This window comes from Pantherophis guttatus, chromosome 1 (assembly GCF_059756535.1).
Source record: "Pantherophis guttatus breed Tessera chromosome 1, ASM5975653v1, whole genome shotgun sequence".
In the NCBI taxonomy this organism is placed as follows: domain Eukaryota; kingdom Metazoa; phylum Chordata; class Lepidosauria; order Squamata; family Colubridae; genus Pantherophis; species Pantherophis guttatus.
In genome coordinates, this window is record NC_142063.1 from 195,522,165 (window position 1) to 195,540,217 (window position 18,053).

The window sequence follows — 18,053 nt, forward strand, 5'->3', positions numbered from 1 at the left end:
TTTGTTTTCCCATTCCCACTGCATTCAACTTACTTATTCTCCTGATATACAAAACTCTCACTTCCAACTAATAATGTGAACAGAAATGTACTCTCTCACAGCCATTTTCACATCTTTCAGCACATGTTCATTTCTCGGAACAGACAACATACTGCCCACTATCTTTTATCAGTAATTGCAGGTCATGAAATGTCTCAATTCCCATCTTCAGTAAACATTCTGCCAAATGTACAGTGATTCAGCTACTGACTTGGTTCTTTCATTTATGTTAGTCAGTTTTACCTGTTGAACATAAGTATCTTGGCTTCAGAGGTCTCCTCTTTATTGCATTATACAATAAAGCAAGATAGATAAATCTCTCTAACATTTTCTGCAAATCATGCAGGTTTTCAGCCAACAGAATAGCATCACCATACAAATCACTCAAATACTTCTACTTGTTTCTTAATATCAATTTCATCTTGCTCATTTTCTTGCCATCATTTTACCGTTTCCCTGAAAATAAGACATCCCCTGATAATAAGCCCAATTGGGCTTTTGAGCACATGCGCTAAAATAAGCCTCCCCCTCAAAATAAGCTCTCCCTGAAAATATTTAAGTGCAGAGCTGGAAATCAGGTAGGATGGCAAGAGGAGCCCCATCTTGCTCCATGTGCCCCCAAAATAATAAGACCTTCCTGAAAATAAAGCCAAGCACTTATTTCGGGGTTCAAAAAATATAAGACAGGGTCTTATTTTTTGGAAAACATGGTATTATATGCATTTTATTATTATTTTCTCCATCCGCAGCCCCTTCCAGTTAATCATTCCACTAATTATCTTTTTCATATTTCCTATTAGCATAGCCAATGGAACTCTGTATTGTGATTCTTTTCAATATATCCCAAACAGCTTTCACATTCTATTTCTCTATGTCCATTTTCTATTTATTCTGTTGAGAGATAAAACTAATTTTAGTACTGATTTATAACAACTCTACTTTCTTCAATCATTTTTCTTTCATTCTAGTTTCTTTCACATTTTTCCTTTTCTCCCATAACAACTTCCCATTTTTGGGATTATAAATACTAAATTCAAAATCCTCACTATCCTTGCATTCTTTCTTCATTCTTTCAAGTTTTCATTATAAACAATCAACACAGTAATACTTTGGAATTTGCCATGTATAGATGCAAACTGATTTATGCTTAAATGTCATATTCCAAGGACAGACTAAGCAATCCTCAATCAAAATTCTGATTTATTCTTGGGTTTCTGGATGACCCAGTCACTTTTTTTGTATCTTATTATATCTTCACATCCTCCATATCACCTTCCAAAATGCATTTTTGCCTGGATCATTTTCATTCAGACTATTGCACAATTTTCCCTTCACTCTTCAACTTTCCCAAACAACTTTCCACCAACACTGTTCATTGTAATGTGACGTATAATTTCATGAATTCCTATTTTCATATAAATTTACAACAGCTTCAACTGATAGTTTACAATGAGTACTATATCTCTTTCATTTGTAATTAATGCTACATTTTCAGTTTCCTGCATGCATTTACCACTCCACTCTACAAGATAAGATGAACCTTATTTAAATCTATTATATCCTATCTCTTTTCTTAATTCCACAGATGTACAGCCTATGTATTGTTATTTTATTTTATTTTATTTATTTATTTATTTTTAATTTGATTTATATGCCGCCCTTCTCCAGAGACTCAGGGCGGCTTACAATGCACTAAGCAATAGCCTTCATCCTTTTGTAAAGTCAGCTTATTTGATTCATTAAGGGAAGTTGCAATATTTCCTACACTATGGGCATAACAAGATGGGTCTAACTGTACTGATTTTTGCTGCCCAAACTAGTGGCGGCTTCCACATAATGCTTTTTAATGAAATTGAGAAGACATTCCGTAAATTACCAATTTTAATCACATGCACTATTCCTTGTTAATAATAAGGGCAGTACCAGTCTGTTTTGGCTAGTATGTCATAAATCATGAATACAACCTAAGCCCTGTTGTACCCCAAATCTGATTATACTACTCCAGTGGTTCTCAACCTGTATCCACAAATCCTTGGAAGAGTGCAATGTCATCACAGGGGATCTGCAATGGCTTGAAGAAATGTTATGATTTAAATCTTGAATCAAGTCTTGGTGGTCCGTGGTCCCAAAAGGTATTTTAAGGGAGTCTGTAGTGAAAAAAAAAAGGTTGAGAACCACTGTACTATTCTATACAAACCAGGATCCAAGACCCATGAATTGAAAGCAAGAAAAATAAGAGAACAGATTTGGGATCTACAAAAAGAACAGGAAATATTGAGAGAGGAAGTTGAAGGAAAGTCTATTTTATTTCAGCTATCCAAAAATTGTCCTGGTTAAGCATTCCACAAACTGAACAATTGTTTCTGGAAATTAAAAGCAATTCTTGCTAATGGAACAGCTTTTTCTACTCATAATAATAGTTTGAAGGGACCATAGATTTTTTTAGTCCAACCCATTGCACAAGCAGGAGTCCCTATACCATTCTGGACAAATAGCTGTTCCAATTTCTTCTTAAAAGGCTCCAGTGATGAAGCACCCACAACTTCTGAAGGCAAGCCATTCCACTAATTGTTAATTGTTCTCACTGTTAGTGAGTTTCTTCTTAATTCTAGGTTGCATTCATTGTTTCTTGTCTTGCCTTCTGATGCTCTGGAAAATAGGTTGACCACCCCTTTTCCTTGTGACAGCCCCTGAAATATTGAAACACTGTTATCATATTACCTCCTGTTCTTCTTTTCACTAGCCTAGACAAACCTAATTCCTGCAACCATTCTTCATATGTTTTAGCCTCCAGTCCCCTCTGGAGAAGCAATCTGTATTCTGAGAAACACTGGGGGGGGGGGGATCCAAAGAGTTTTTGCTTCTCATTCTCATAGAAAAAAAGTAATGAATTATACAGTATGTCAGTTTTGATTTCAAAATTTGAACCACACATTTATCTAAGAATAATTTATTTACAGGACTTTTCAGTCTTGATCCCATTTCATTTTCCCACTTGAACTTTGGATTTTTATGCATCCTGTCATTTCCTTAAAAAAGTTTATCAGGGGATAAACTTAGAACTTACCAGTAGTTGTTATTCCAGGATTAGAAATTGATTTCAAAAAGGTACTTAACCCAATAATTAATACTGAACTAATAGTATTTGAGAGAAGATAGCTTGTAACAGTATATTTTTGAAATTCACCAGTTCTATTTTTTTAAGAACATGTACTGTTGTACTAGTTTTCAATTGATTCTTTTCAAATATCTTTATTGTTCACAACCAAACACCCTGATTGTGCATGCAGAAAATATGAAGAATGTTCTCAGAAGGCAGAGTAATGTTTCCCCTCTTCCTTTGTGTTTCACTTCAGTGCTTTCATGTCACAGAAACAATGAAGAATTCATTTAATAAAAAAATCAGGTTCAAAGCGATGAGAAAGAGTGGCCCTAGAAGGTGTATTTCTAGCATTAAATTCCTGGTCTGAGATTAAAAAGATTTGTTCAATAATGTTGTTCCTTCCAGATACAAAACTGGATCAATTTCCTCAAATCTGGGGAAAAAGCAATTGTGTGTTGCCTGCAGTGTTAGGCCCAATACATTAAAAAAAAATTGTGAAAAAGTAACTGAGGGGAGACATTAATACATTTTTAGGTAAACTTAGTGGGTTTTCCTTGAATTGCTTTAAACACCTTCAGTCTTAAATTGACAAGATATTTGCACTTCCCATTGTGGAATGTAAATGTAGATGTAAGTCAAGAAGCTTAACTGTGGAAGATGTGGAATACAGCATTAAAGGAACACTAGTTTAGAAGTGACACTGCTTTTAGTCCTGAGATTACTTTTCCCTCAGCTGGTCTAAATAACAGTGTAGCTAAAGCAGTATCTACTTTTGAAACTGTAGAGGAAAAAAAAAACAGCAAATCCATTCCTCATTAATGTTTTAAGTGGTAACCGCCCATATCCCCTTTCAGGTGAGCTTAAAAGCTTTGTGCCAATATCAAGTTTTATCTGTGCCAAAGAAAGCCCTGTATGAAAGGTACCCAAGATAATTAAATCTCTACAAAATTAAATGTTTTTAGATAGTTACTCTAGCCAAGTATTGATTATGATGGCTGTTTCTGTGACCAGTTTCAGCACTTTGAGGACAAATCACCCAGCCAAATGGCCAAACAGAAATTGCTCTGTATCTGGAATAAATGACTTCACTGACATAGTACTACCACAGGGAAATAGATTGCATCCTACCAATAAATAAGATAGCACTCCAAATTTTTATCTGGTCTAAATGGGTTAATCGTGATTATGGAAGTTGTCTGACAGATTTGAATAGACACCTCAGCTATTTATTTGTTTGTTTGTCAGATTTATATATTGCCTGTTCTCCAGATGTGCAACAGGACTTAAATGGAGGTTTCACTTCTTGTTATTCCTACAATAACAATGACCCTCTGAGATGATGGGGTGAGAGAGACTGAGCTGAAGCTACACAGTTAGTGTTGGTCATTGAGGGTGGAGCTGAAACCAGACCCATCCTTTCCTCCTCTTCCTCCTTCCCCTGTCTCAGGAAACACTTTAACCACTACATCCCTCTAGAGAATTTTGTGCAAGCAAACTTGAATACACAATATACAACAACAACAAACTGAATTTCAAAAAGAGGATCACGAGCATTGATAGGAAGATATTTTAAATGTTGAGAATATTGGAGAGATTGGTCTCTCATATCATAAACTTTTAATTTCAGATACAGTGAAATTGACCAGAGTATTAATACTGTGTTGTGTATAGTAGAAGGAGGGAGAAAATACATTATAAGCCTTTGGAGAGGAGGGAGAAATCCAGTTCTTCTTCTATATGTTACATGACCCACCCATGAACTAGTTCTTTAGACTGTTTTGAGACTGAAAGCATCCAAGGGCCATGACCAAACTGGGCAATACTTTGTTATCTAAAGATTTCTGATTTAAATTGTTTATAAATAAAATATGCTGGATTTAACTTCATAATGAAGAAAAATAATTGGGAATTAAATACATGAATTGGACCCAGACATTTAGGTCAGGACAACAAAACAGTAAATTCAGCTTAGATACACATCTCTTGTCATCCACTTCTTTCTTGCTTCATTCATCAGCTTAATGTGCTAAACAGAAAACCAATCTCTCACTGCATCCAATGGCAAAAGAGAGTCTACACACAATATTGAGCTTCATATTAGTGCAAGCAAAAATAATTCTGAAAGTATTGCTTTATTTGTTTCACAAGTATTCCTTTTATGGCAAATTAATTTGAATTTGGCTATTTTAGGATTTAAGCTACATATTGAATATACAAGCCTCTTTAAAAAATATTTTTTTTCCATTCATGGGGAGCTATTTTGGAATATTATTTGATTAAAAAAAATAAGTAATCCAAAGCAGTATTTGCCATCCAGAAAATGCATTGTTCTTCAGGAGAACAGCAGTGGTCCCTCTCCATTGGTTGCAGAAGTACTCTTAATTTTTATTCTTTATATGGGGATTTTACCCATTGGCTGACTAAGCTAACAACCTTTGATGGCAACATTTCCTGTATTTGGGTAAGTGCTCAGTATCATTTTTAGAAATGAAGGGAGAACCCATCCCCGACAGATGAGTCAAAGATATTTCCCAAACTTGCCAGGATCAAATTGCTCCTCAATGAGTGACTGAAGAGGTGTCCACCAGATGGAGTCATGATACACATAAGAGATCTTTAACGCTTGCATCAGACCCACAGAAGACATCTTCCTCACTGCTGGTGAAGATTAATACAGTAACTGAGCTCTCAAAAAATTGTGAGGGAATGGGATCTATGAAAAATATTGAAGTATGTTTAGCTTTAAGAAAGGTTTAACAACATTTAACAGCACTTTTCAAATACCTGAAATGATGTTACACAGAAGAAGATCAAAACCAGTTGTTTCTTATTCCAGAATGCAAGGAATACAATTATGTGTTTATAGGAAGGCAGATTTTGAATGAATTCTTTTGGGAGAGGGAAATAAAACAGCCTATCAATAACAGACAGTGGAATAAATTACCCAGAGATGTGATGGGCTTCCCTTTATTAGTATGTTTAAGAGAATTCTGGAAAACCTTCTCTCAAGGATGTTTATTCAGGATTCTTCACCAAACTGGAGATTTTCCTAATCTGCTGTCCCCAACCTCTATCAACAATTATTAAAATATAGACTAAAGATTTGGAGAGTTAAAATCCCAAAATTAAGTTTCTGTGAAATAACTAAGATTTCCTTCAACTTTCTATAAGAAACTATTCTGAACCTCATCAACCTCCATCATCATGGCCGATGACATGTCTATAGCTGAAGCTTAATGAATTCCTGCACTGCAAGGATGGAGGATCTAGCATAACCAGGGGTGAAATCCAGCAGGTTCTGACAGGTTCTGGAGAACCAGTAGCGGAAATTTTGAACAGTTCAAAGAACCGGTAGCGGAAATTTTGAGTAGTTCAGAGAACTGGCAAATACCACCTCTGGCTGGCCCCAGAGTGAGGTGGGAATGGGGATTTTGCAGTATCCTTCCCCTGCTATGCCCACCAAGCCAGCAAGCCACACCATGCCCACCAAGCCATGCCCACAGAACCAGTAGTAAAAAAATTTGGATTTCACCACTGAGCATAATCCTATCAGTTGATGAATTTTCTGAGAATCCCTGTACCTCACATCAGGCTCTGTGGAAAAATAGATGGTATTTTAGCAAGAAATTTGTCTCACAAAGCTTGAATCCATTTTAGGGGCTACAGACGGAACATGTGACTAAGAGCCATTAGAATAAATTTAAGAGAATCTTCCATGGGAGTGTTGGGGATGGATGGGGGAAAATGACACTGAATAAGCAGCACTTTCCAGTAACAAAATTCTCTTAATTTCCATATGAAAGAATTGTGCAACCTCCTCATAATTAATGAGACAATGTAACACATTTTAATTTGATAAGAATGTTAACTGTAAATACTATTCCATCGTATTAAGCAATACTACTTCTTCTTCTTCTTCTTCTTCTTCTTCTTCTTCTTCTTCTTCTTCTTCTTCTTCTTCTTCTTCTTCTTCTTCTTCTTCTTCTTCTTCTTCTTCTTCTTCTTCTTCTTCTTCTTCTTCTTCTTCTTCTTCTTTTTGCTTTACAGGCCAATTAGGCTTTTCTGCTTCTAAATTTGTTTCCCCCTCTCTTATTTATTATTCATTTCAATTACTTCACTGTTTAATTCTCTTTTTATGTGACTACCCCAGTGCACAATTTGAATTCTACAAAGTACTGGGTAAGTATAAGATTTCCAACTCATCATGGTGAATTGGCGATACTCGTTGGATCTGTCACCTTACTAGCATTAAAAATAACCACTAAAACTGCAACCCTGGTAGTCTTTAGAGGTCCTGGTTGTGTGCCCAATTTTGCAACTTGAATGCATTAAGAAAGAAACTAAATTATTATTCCATATACTGAGAGTGAGTTTAATTTCCTCATTAGCAATTGTTCAGTCACAAGTCTATTTTTCTATTCCTCTCTGAGACTGCCCACAGGCTGAAAGCTTCCACTCCTGCCAATTCTGCCATATACATACATTTATCTATACTTGTTTCGACTATCTGCATAAGACTCTTGCCTCTGCCTATGTATGATTTTTTTTTTAAGTGAATGGATTTCTTCCTTGGATCTTGAATGATTATTGTCTTTCAAAAAGATTTCATATTGTATCTTATGCTGTGGTGACAGATGTTGTTTTCCATGACAACATTATAAAAATCCTTTAAACATATTTACTATAGTCAACACTTGTGTGCTTGCAGTTATTTAATAATGTGGAACAGAAGACATCTCCATGGGAGCCTATAGCGGAGCCATCTTAATCTGAAAAGTAAGTGATGAACTCATGTATTTGTGTGTTTTCAGCACAGTCTATTTGCCAGGAAGCTGAGAGCTATTCTGGGAGAAATGTTGCCTTTCTTTCCTGAAACCAGTTTTCAAGTTTTTTGTGGCCTGAAGAAATCTACATCTATTACTTCAATTAGAATTACTAGTCTAGGCTGTAGAAATCCAGATGACCATTAGATGGTAGAAACAGGATGCAGATAAATTGTTCTTTACTGCCACCTAGTGGTCATCTGCAGTTTTGCAACCCAGTTCTTCTGGACTTCAATAGTTCAGAAGAGTGACAAAATGAAAAAGAAAGACAAGAAGAACTGAATTATTGGATTTTTTTTAATGCAATGCCTTAATGCTCATAGATTGCTTAGTCCTTTGTTTATTCTAATTATTAGCTCATGGATAGTTCTGACTCTCCCTCTGTTTTATTCTTGTTCACATACATACATATAGATTCAGAACACCTGTCTATTATGTTATCATTTTACTATTATTTGAACTTCCAGTTCTTTCAGGGGGAGATGGATGGTAATTTGTGGAAAGTCAGCTTGATTTTACTAAACTATCCATAAGGAAAATGCTTCGCTTCTTTAATATTGGTCTTCTTCAAACAGCCACTGGAGAGCTCATTGTTACTACCATAATGAGCTCTCTAGGGGTGGTTTGAAGGAGACAATCAAACTGTGAAAGAGTATGTAATTAATGCCAGAAACATTATAATTTGTGCAATAAATATGTATATTTGGTTAAAATCTGGAATGATATAAAATGAATGCCTTCAGAATATGCAGTCATTCTGGGACTGTTTCCTATGAGAACAATATTTATCTACATAATTTCATTTATAAGTAATTTCCTCGACAGAAATGTTTCACAAATCTTTTCCCAACCTGGTCCCTTCTAAATTAGGATGTTAGTATTACTACAATTTTCAGAATTCTCAGTCAGCAATGCCAGCAACGGTGCTGGCTGGGAATTTGGGGAGTTGAGGTCTAACACATCTGGAAGGCACAAATTTCAAGGCGGCTGACTTAGAGAGCAGCTATGGCCCAAGTGGGCAGAATCGAATGAAATGTACTGTGTGTTTGGCACTTAACCTATAATTCAATATATTATAATCTGCTGGCTTCTAGCTGTGACTAATTTTGGAACACAGAGAGATTTAAAGACCCATCCTGCTCTGAAATGCTGCTTAAAAGGCAGATTTAAAGCTCGGTCAGAACAGCTAATGAAAAATTGGAGGAAATGTGTGGCCACAGGGGATCCATGGTCAACAAGGGATGGAGAGAAGAATCTACATCAGACAAATGCTCCAACTTTCATTGCACTATTGCAAGATAAAAGAGCCATTGCATATCTGTTACTCCTCTCTTCTCTTTTTCATGTTTGGCTTTTGTTTGTGTTTTAAAAATAAATTGTGGCAGGAAAATTAATGCACAAGCTCTATATCAGCTCTAAGGCTGATATCTCCCTTTCCTCCATTTTAGAGGCATTTTAAGTGATATTGTGGGGCTTCAAGTCTAGAGGACTGAAATCAGCTATAGATGCTATACTAGGCGTACAGTAGAGCTACGATGATATTCCAGGTTGCATGAGTTTATTCTGCAAGTGACACAAATAATGTGGTTTACAGTATCTCAGTTACAACTGATGCAAATTGCAATATTTGATCATTTGTACAACAATCTCATGATCCTAAAAATGTCACTTGGTCCCTTGTCCCCTACAGATGCTCAGGCCTGACAGATCATTCAGATGGTCTTGTTTTGCCTTCTCTGATGCTGGCAAGGCCTTCCACTATCATTCTGAAGAGCTCCCAAGGGCAAATCTCCCACCCCACGCATGGTGAGAGGAAGCTTCAGGATCCTATGGGCTGTTCCTAGAGCTCTTGAAGATTATATTTTAGTGTTTAGAAACTTCCAATCTGATTTTGTAGCTTTCCTCAAAAAGAAGTGGAAGAGATGAATATGGAAAACCAAAACACTGCAAAACACTATTGTTCTGGGAGTGCATGGCGGCATGTGGCTTGGAGGAACATGAAATTGCATTCTTGTTAAGAAACCTCTTTGGCCACCTGTGACCCTCAGGGTATTTTGTTTTCATTTTCTTTAGCTCCCTTGCTGGGACAGAAACACAAGCTGATATTTAGCTTTTTGTTTCCAATAATGGTTTTCATTTACAATAAAAAGGTTAGAATCATCTCCTCCTGTCTCTCCCAGTTAGCAAAGTTGTATTATCCAGGCTGTAGTCCCATTGCTCCTCACTCACTACAGAAGTGTGAGAGTGTGCATCTTCCATTCTTATTGGTTTTCCATCTCAGCTTCAGCTTTGTGGGTGATCTTTTCCTTAAGAACATATTGTAAAGCAGATTAGGAACAGAACGCTCCTATGAATATTTTGTATGCATGCATATATTCATGAAATTTATCCACCCCTCAATCTAAGTGGATTCTAGGCAGCTCCTTATTATTTATTTCATGCTTTTGTCTTCCTTAACTGCGTGTAATAGAAGGTAAAGGTAAAGGTTCCCCTCACACATATGTGCTAGTCGTTCCTGACTCTAGGGGGTGGTGCTCATCTCCGTGTCAAAGTCAAAGAGCCAGCGCTGTCCGAAGACGTCTCTGTGGTCATGTGGCCAGCATGACTAAATGCCAAAGGTGCACGGAACGCTGTTACCTTCCCAACTTGCATTTTTTACGTGCTTTTGAACTGCTAGATTGGCAGAAGCTGGGACAAGTAATAGGAGCTCACCCCATTACAGAGCACTAGGGATTTGAATCACTGAACTGCCAACCTTTCAATTGACAAGCTCAGCATCTTAGCTACTGAGCCACCGTGTCCCTACATGTAATAGAAACATACAGACAAAAGATATTTTTAAAAAGTCCACCTCTCAGGAGCTGCCGATCCAATAAAGATATAGCTATATTTTCTCAAGCTTAGTCTGATTTCAGCCTGCTTTGAAAATTCATTACAAAAAGTAAAGGTGGAATAATCTGAAGTTGATTTTAAAGGTTCCCATTTGAGTTGAAACTGTATGTTCTTATTAGCGGGGAAGTAAGAATCAAATGAATTCAAACGAGAGCTTTGCTAAAAGTCAGCTTAACATTTTTTTTGATATATTTATCATTTTAAATTGTAAGTAGTACAATTTACTACTTACAATTTAGAAGAGAACAGCTTTGAAGGACAGAGAGAAGATCCATTGCCAAGGTAGCCATAAAATAAATAAGGATTGTGCACAGACCAAGGAAGTGGCTTAGGAAAATCCTTCAGACAGCAGTAGCAGCAACACCCATTCCAATTCCCATGAAGTTGAAAAAGGGAGGTAGGGAAGTATGTTCAGATATGGAAGGTTCTGTTTTCTAGCTATTCTAATCAAAGTAGCTTTAGATCTACACAGTATCCGTTCCTTTATCTGGTCAACTTTATAGCGCTGACATAAATCTTACAAGTCTTGACTACCATTAGAAGCTGCTTTGGGCAGATGGTACAAAACAAGGAATGAGTAATAAATACTATCTCTTGCATTTTTACTTTCATTGGAAGATAATTCATAGAATTTTGGGTCTCAAGTGTAATAGTGTTATCATCCTTGATTATTGTGTAAATGGAAAAGGAGAGTGCCAGTCACTATAGCACATGGATGTGATGTATGAGGATAAAGGGAAATAGCTTTCGCAAATTCAGTAACCGAAACAGTTCAGGGAAAAGCTAAAACGAACCATATTTTCTCCCTATGAAATCATCCCCAACCACTAAAAAAAAAAAAAAAAAAAATGTCCTTTGCTCATGAGCCCTACAAAATGGAGATGGATTACTGCCATTAAAGGTAAATGGCACCAAAACTATTTCAAAAAGATAACCAGGGAAGTGCATACAAGCAGAAACACTGCCCATTTTTGTTTAAAAATGCAACTTTATAGTTTGTGACTATCATAGCTTAATATCATCCAACCTCTTCTATTATTAGTGGCTTAATATAATAGGTCATCTGATCAAATCATAATGAAATATTTATTTTTAGGGCAGTATTTTGGATTCAATCCCCAAAAGTCATTTTAGAGCAGGGGTTTCCAACCTTGGCAACTTTAAGCCTGGCGGACTTCAACTCCCAGAATTCCACAGCCAGTTGGCTGTGGAATACTGGGAGTTGAAGTCCGCCAGGCTTAAAGTTGCCAAGGTTGGAGACAGTGGTGAAATTCACATTTTTTTACTACCGTTCTTTGGGTATGGCTTGATGGGCGTGGTCAGTGGTGGGATTCAAGTAATTTAACAACCAGTTCTCTGCCCTAAAGAGTTCTTCCAACAATCAGTTTGCCAAACTGCTCAGAAAGTTAACAACCGGTTCTCCCGAAGTGGTATGAACTGGCTGAATCCCACCACTGGGCGTGGTGTGGCTTGGTGGCTGTGGCAGGGGAAGGATACTGCCAAATCCCCATTCCCTCCCCACTCCTGGGGGAAGGATATTGCAAAATCTCCATTCCCACCTCACTCTGGGGCCAGCCAGAGGTGAGATTTGCCGGTTCTCCAAACTACTCAAAATTTCCACTACTGGTTCTCCACAACCTGTCAGAACCTGCTGGATTTCACCCCTGGTTGGAGACCCCTCTTTAGAGCACACAGGTAGCATCTGGAACTCCTTAAAGCAGCCGTGCCTTCTTGCAATCCTGATCAAAGAAGAGGTTGCTTTAAATAATTGCAGACGGATGTATGTTTGCATCAGTGGTGGGTTGCCCATGGTTTGCACCGGTTCTCAAGAACCAGTAGTAAAACCGGCGGAAGGCCGCGCCCACCACCCCGGATGTTGTCATCAGTGATCTGTGCATGCGCAGAAGCTTCCCGTTGCAAACTGGTAGTAGAGGTAAGTAGAATCTACCCCTGGTTTGCATGCTTATAGACACTGAAGCAACTTTTTAGAGCTGAGTCTGAATCTTTGCATAGCTGTATTATGAGGGGGGGAAACTCAAGAGGTATAAGAAATTGCAGACAGAATGGGGTATTTCCTATTTCTGATTATATATATAACATATATGAACATGGGGACATTTTCAACAATGTTTACAGATTCAAAATGCCATGCTTCTTTTATGTGCATGCAATGTGTGCAATTGAAATTAAGAAAGTGGGGGGCAAAGGGCTTTGATTGCTGAGTTGCACTCATCAATTGGAAACCAAGTGGGAGGAACCAATGCTGAGCAACATAAATTCTGGATTTGATCAAAGGGCTCTTTAACCCAGCATCCTATTTCCACAGCATTCAATCAAATGCCTTCTTAGAAACCTTAGAATTAGGCCATAAAGGCAATCTCCTTTCCAGTTTTCTCTCCCAGCAATTAAAACTGAGTGGTTTCCTACTTCAGTTTGGAGGCAATATGCAGTCATCATGTTTAGTCATCTCTTATGTTTCTCCTTTTAAAGTCATTCAGGTTGGTAGCATAACTTTTACAATAGTAAGAAAGGATGGCATCGATGGATCACTTACCCTGGGATCTTTCTGTAAATGTAGTTGGTGCAGAAGACTCCTCCGCCTTCGACTTTTGGCTAAGCCATTATGGGAAAAGTGGTAGCCATCCTCTATAAAGGGGAGCTGAATTTTAAAAAAAAATGATATTGAAATCATTAGACTGATTGTTGGAATGTTAGCCACGCTGGAATAAATTACCGTATATTTTCTATTCATGGTAGCTAAACTTGCAATCATTAAAAGCATCTCACATTACCTAAGATACAAGAAAAGAAGAAATTTAAAAAATGTTGGCAAGCTTACATTTACCAAAAAAAATAAGAAAAATTATGAAAAACTGAATGTTGTAAATTTACAAAAATATATAGTTTAAAATGCAAAATACCTATAACTCTACAGATGTGCATTGTTAGGGCAACAAAATAGTTTGTACCTACATAAAATAGATAATCACTTGCTCAAGTGGAACTAATTTCTTCATGACTTGATGGCCATGTCCAAATAGTTTCTCAGAACTAGTTTGTCATTGCCTTCTTCCAGATTTTTTAAAAAGCCTTCCAAGTTACCCTATACTATAGTCTTGGAATTTCTGGTATTTTTCTATCCCATTCCTAACCAGGTTTAATCCTATTTAGTTCTTTTAGGGATCACTTAAGGTTGACTTGATATTGGCATCTTCATCTCCATAGTAAATCATTTCATGATTGTTTATGATCTAAAAGAAGGGGAAAATAAGGATAAGCAAGGAAATAATGGTTCATAAAATTGCACACAGTTTAGAGTCATAGTAAAGAGTAGTCAGATAACTGTGGTTTATTTTGGTTTAAATGGCTCTCTGGAGACCAAAAAAGAAATCCTTAGTGAAGAGCAAAGGTGTTTCTATAAACCACAAGAAGGTCACATCTATCATGTCATCATATCATCATGAATTATCCCCTAGATGACATCATTTGTATCATCTGCATAACTCATCCATTGTGAGACATTGCATGGTAGACAGGTGACTCTTTTCAAGCCCACCATTTTCTATCCATTTCTGTTTATTTAGTAGCTATGCTTCCAGAATGCCATGTTGGAGGACTGGTGTGCATTCTGCCATGCAAGCATTGCCTTGAATCACTTTCCAGTTGAACATCTGGACTTATTCAGGAATGGGACATGTTAAGTCATTGTCCATGGATAGCAAGACTTCTCCTTGTTGTGTTACTGGTGTTTATAAGATCAGTCCATTGGTTACCAACTGCTGCTACTTTCTAAAATTGAACTTGAAACTGCGGCTACTAAGCTTAGATAATCATTTCAGCAGTCAGCTGCCAATGTAGATGGATGTTTCCTTACTGGTTGCTTTGGAAGAGGGCACCAGGGAGGGGTGAAATAAATCTGTATCACTTCTATTTCTCCCACCCGGTGACTTCTTAAGATGTAATTTTGTACAGGGAGGCAGAGAAGAGAAGACCTAGACTGATAAATTTGAGAAGTTACTACGTTAGAAAAATAAATCAATGAATTTGCCTTGAGAAACTGCAGCAGAGAAAATCAGCACAAAATAACAGAATAAGAATGAGGCTTGGTAGATTGTATAAGGACGGGGGCAGCGATAGAGAAATAGATGGATTATAGCTTTTTATGACTAAACAATAAAATAACAGTATTGAAAAGCACTGGCTTCCTAAAAGAAAAGAATATTTAAAGGAACTGCAACCAGCACCCATGGTTTAAATAAAATGGGATGATGTAAGGCATGAGAAACTGAACAAATAGGAGAAATCCAGGGGTGGGACCAGCCTCAGTCAAAGGTGTTCTAAGTTTCCTAGCTCAGGACAGCTGAAGGATATGTATATTCTCCCTTTTATTAGAACAGTAAGAGGTTTCCTTTCTTAAATATCTAAATCATTTTGAATGCCAGTTTTGAATGAACCTTATTTTATCAGTTCCACAGCCTTTATATAGACCAGGAAGAAAGCTTGTACATTACAATATGTTAACTAATGTTTTCTCACCCCTAACAATTTGATGTATTCAGTGTCTGAACTCCTTGCCCTGCGAGATTCCCCCCTCTCGCAGGTTTGGCCCTCCACTTTATCGAGGGCCTATCTCGATGACAGATTTTGGAATCCTGAGAGATGGCATGGCACGAGGAAGGGCTTGTGGGGTTTTGGGGGGAAGTTTTTTAATAAGATTTTAAAGGGTTCAGGGAGGGTGGGGGTTAACAATCTTTTAAGGGGAACTGAAAGAACGACCAAAGGGGATGGGGGGGGGGAAATCCACTAAGGTCAGAGCCGAGCCCGGCACGGGGCAACGGTTTGGAGGGTGCTGGACGAGGGATTGGGGAGGAGATGGAGGGCTATACCAATGAGGGATGAACCATTAGCATGGTGGATGGGAGGGGCAGATATGGCGGGAGCAGGAGACCATATCACGTGTCGGGGGAGCGCACTCGCTGTTTGAGAGCTATTGCACGCCCCGGTCCCCAAGGCTCCTCTCGGATACTAGGAGGCTCGGATACTCAGGATCTGGGCCTTCAGCTGATGCTGTGCAACGCCAAGTCCGTGGTAAATAAGGCCCCCTCATCCACGATCTTATACAGGAGGGGGGAGCGGACTTGGCGGGTATTACGGAGGCCTGGTTGGGCCCGGAGGGAGGGGTCCCCCTGGTTGAGATGTGCCCACCAGGCTTCAGAGCATTCCATCAGCCGAGGGCCCAGGGGAGGGGTGGGGTGGTGGTGGTTATTATTAACGAAGGTTTTGGTCCGAGGGAGACCACTGTGCCACAGATTGCCGGATGTGAATCCCTCTTTGTGAGATGGAGTCATGGGGTTCAGATGGGCTTGTTGCTTGCATACCCGGCTCCCTGCCGCATGGCAACGGCCCTGCCTGAGCTCCTCGATGTGATAGCCATGGTGGCAATTGATACACCCAGGCTTATGGTCATGGGTGATTTCAACTTGCCGTCCATTGGTGAAATGTCCGAGATGGCTCGGGAGTTCATGGCTTCCATGACGGCCATAGACCTGACCCACCTAGTTCATGGCCCCACCCACAGGGGGGTTCACACTCTGGATTTGATTTTTGTCTCTGGCCAGTGGTTGAGTGGTCTTGTTATAGGGGATATAGACATGGAACCCTTGTCATGGTCAGATCACTCGCTCCTTTGCCTGGACCTTTGAACCGCTACACCCCGCCACAGGGAGGCGGAGCCAATAAGATGGGTCCGCCCCAGGCACCTGATGGATCCTGAGAGGTTCCAGATGGAGCTTGGGCCACCTCCTGAGGATTTGGCACATGACTCAGCCGAGGATCTGGTGGCTGCCTGGGATTGGGCAGCTGGTGGGGCCTTGGATCGAGTCGTGCCTCTGCGGCCTCTGACCCGGTGCCAATCCCTCGTGGCTCCTTGGTTTACCGAGGAGCTGAGGGAGATGAAGCGCCGGAAAAGTCGCCTGGAGAGCAGTTGGAGGGCCAGTCTCGCTGAATCTGACCGAACACTAGTAAGGTCGCATATTAACACATACTTAGTGGTGATAAAAGTGGCAAAGTTTAATTACTTTTCCGCTCTTATTGCGTCATCAGAGAATCGTCCGGCTGCCCTGTTCAGGGTGACCTGCTCCCTGCTTCAACCGGGAGCACGGGAGGACCCCCTGGAAGGCAGGGCTGAGGATTTCGGACAATATCTGTATGACAAAATCACTCAGATCCAGGGGGATTTGGACTCTGACTGGGTAGATTCGGGCAGGGTGGTGAGGAATAGTCTTGAGAACATTATCTGGAAAGAGTTTGACTCTGTGACCCCTGATGATGTGGACAGGATTTTGGGGAGACTTAGTGCGGCCACATATTTACTGGATCCGTGTCCCTCCTGGTTAGTACTGGCTTCCCGGGAGGTTACACGAGGCTGGCTCCAGGGAATTATTAATGCTTCGTTGAGTGAGGGTTACTTCCCCACAGCCTTGAAAGAGGCTGTGGTGAGGCCTCTCCTCAAGAAGCCCTCCCTGGACCCAGCAGTATTGGCCAACTACCGTCCTGTCTCCAACCTTCGCTTCGTGGCGAAGGTTGTTGAGAGTGTGGTCGCGCAACAGTTTCCACAATTCCTGGAGGAAACGTCTTATCTAGATCCGTTCCAGTTGGGTTTCAGGCCTGGGCACAGCATGGAAACAGCATTGGTCGCGTTGGTAGATGATCTCTGGAGGGCTCGGGACAGGGGTTGCTCCTCTGTTCTAGCCCTGTTAGACCTCTCAGCAGCTTTTGATACCATCGACCATGGTATCATGCTGCACTGGTTGGAAGAGTTGGGGATGGGGGGCACCTAGTTACGGTGGTTCTCCTCCTTTCTCTCTGACCGGTCACAGTTTGTGTTGGCAGGGAGGCAGAGATCGACCTCGGGGCCTCTCATCTGTGAAGTGCCTCAGGGGTCGGTCCTCTCACCCCTTTTGTTCAACATTTATGTGAAGCCGCTGGGTGAGATCATCCGTGGCTTTGGGGTGAAGTACCACCAGTACGCTGATGACACCCAGCTGTACATCTCCACCCCAGGCCACCCCATTGGTTTGTCATTTTAAACTGGGGCCAAATTAATATATATTCTTTTAATTGTTCTTAATGTTTGTATTGTATGTTTTTATCTGGCTGTACACCGCCTGAGTCCCTTGGGAGAAGGTGTGGTATAT

The 18,053-nt window shown here is 39.7% G+C and overlaps 1 protein-coding gene across 1 annotated transcript in view; it reads right to left on the reverse strand.

The window, feature by feature from the left end:
* The window catches only part of PCSK2 (proprotein convertase subtilisin/kexin type 2), a 115,628-nt gene that overhangs the window by 77,737 nt on the left and 19,838 nt on the right, over positions 1 to 18,053 (reverse strand). Inside the window, exon 2 of the mRNA XM_034432414.3 lies at positions 13,412 to 13,516. Within this exon, the coding sequence (XP_034288305.1) occupies positions 13,412 to 13,516 (105 nt within the window). The remainder of the gene's footprint in view (positions 1 to 13,411; positions 13,517 to 18,053) is intronic.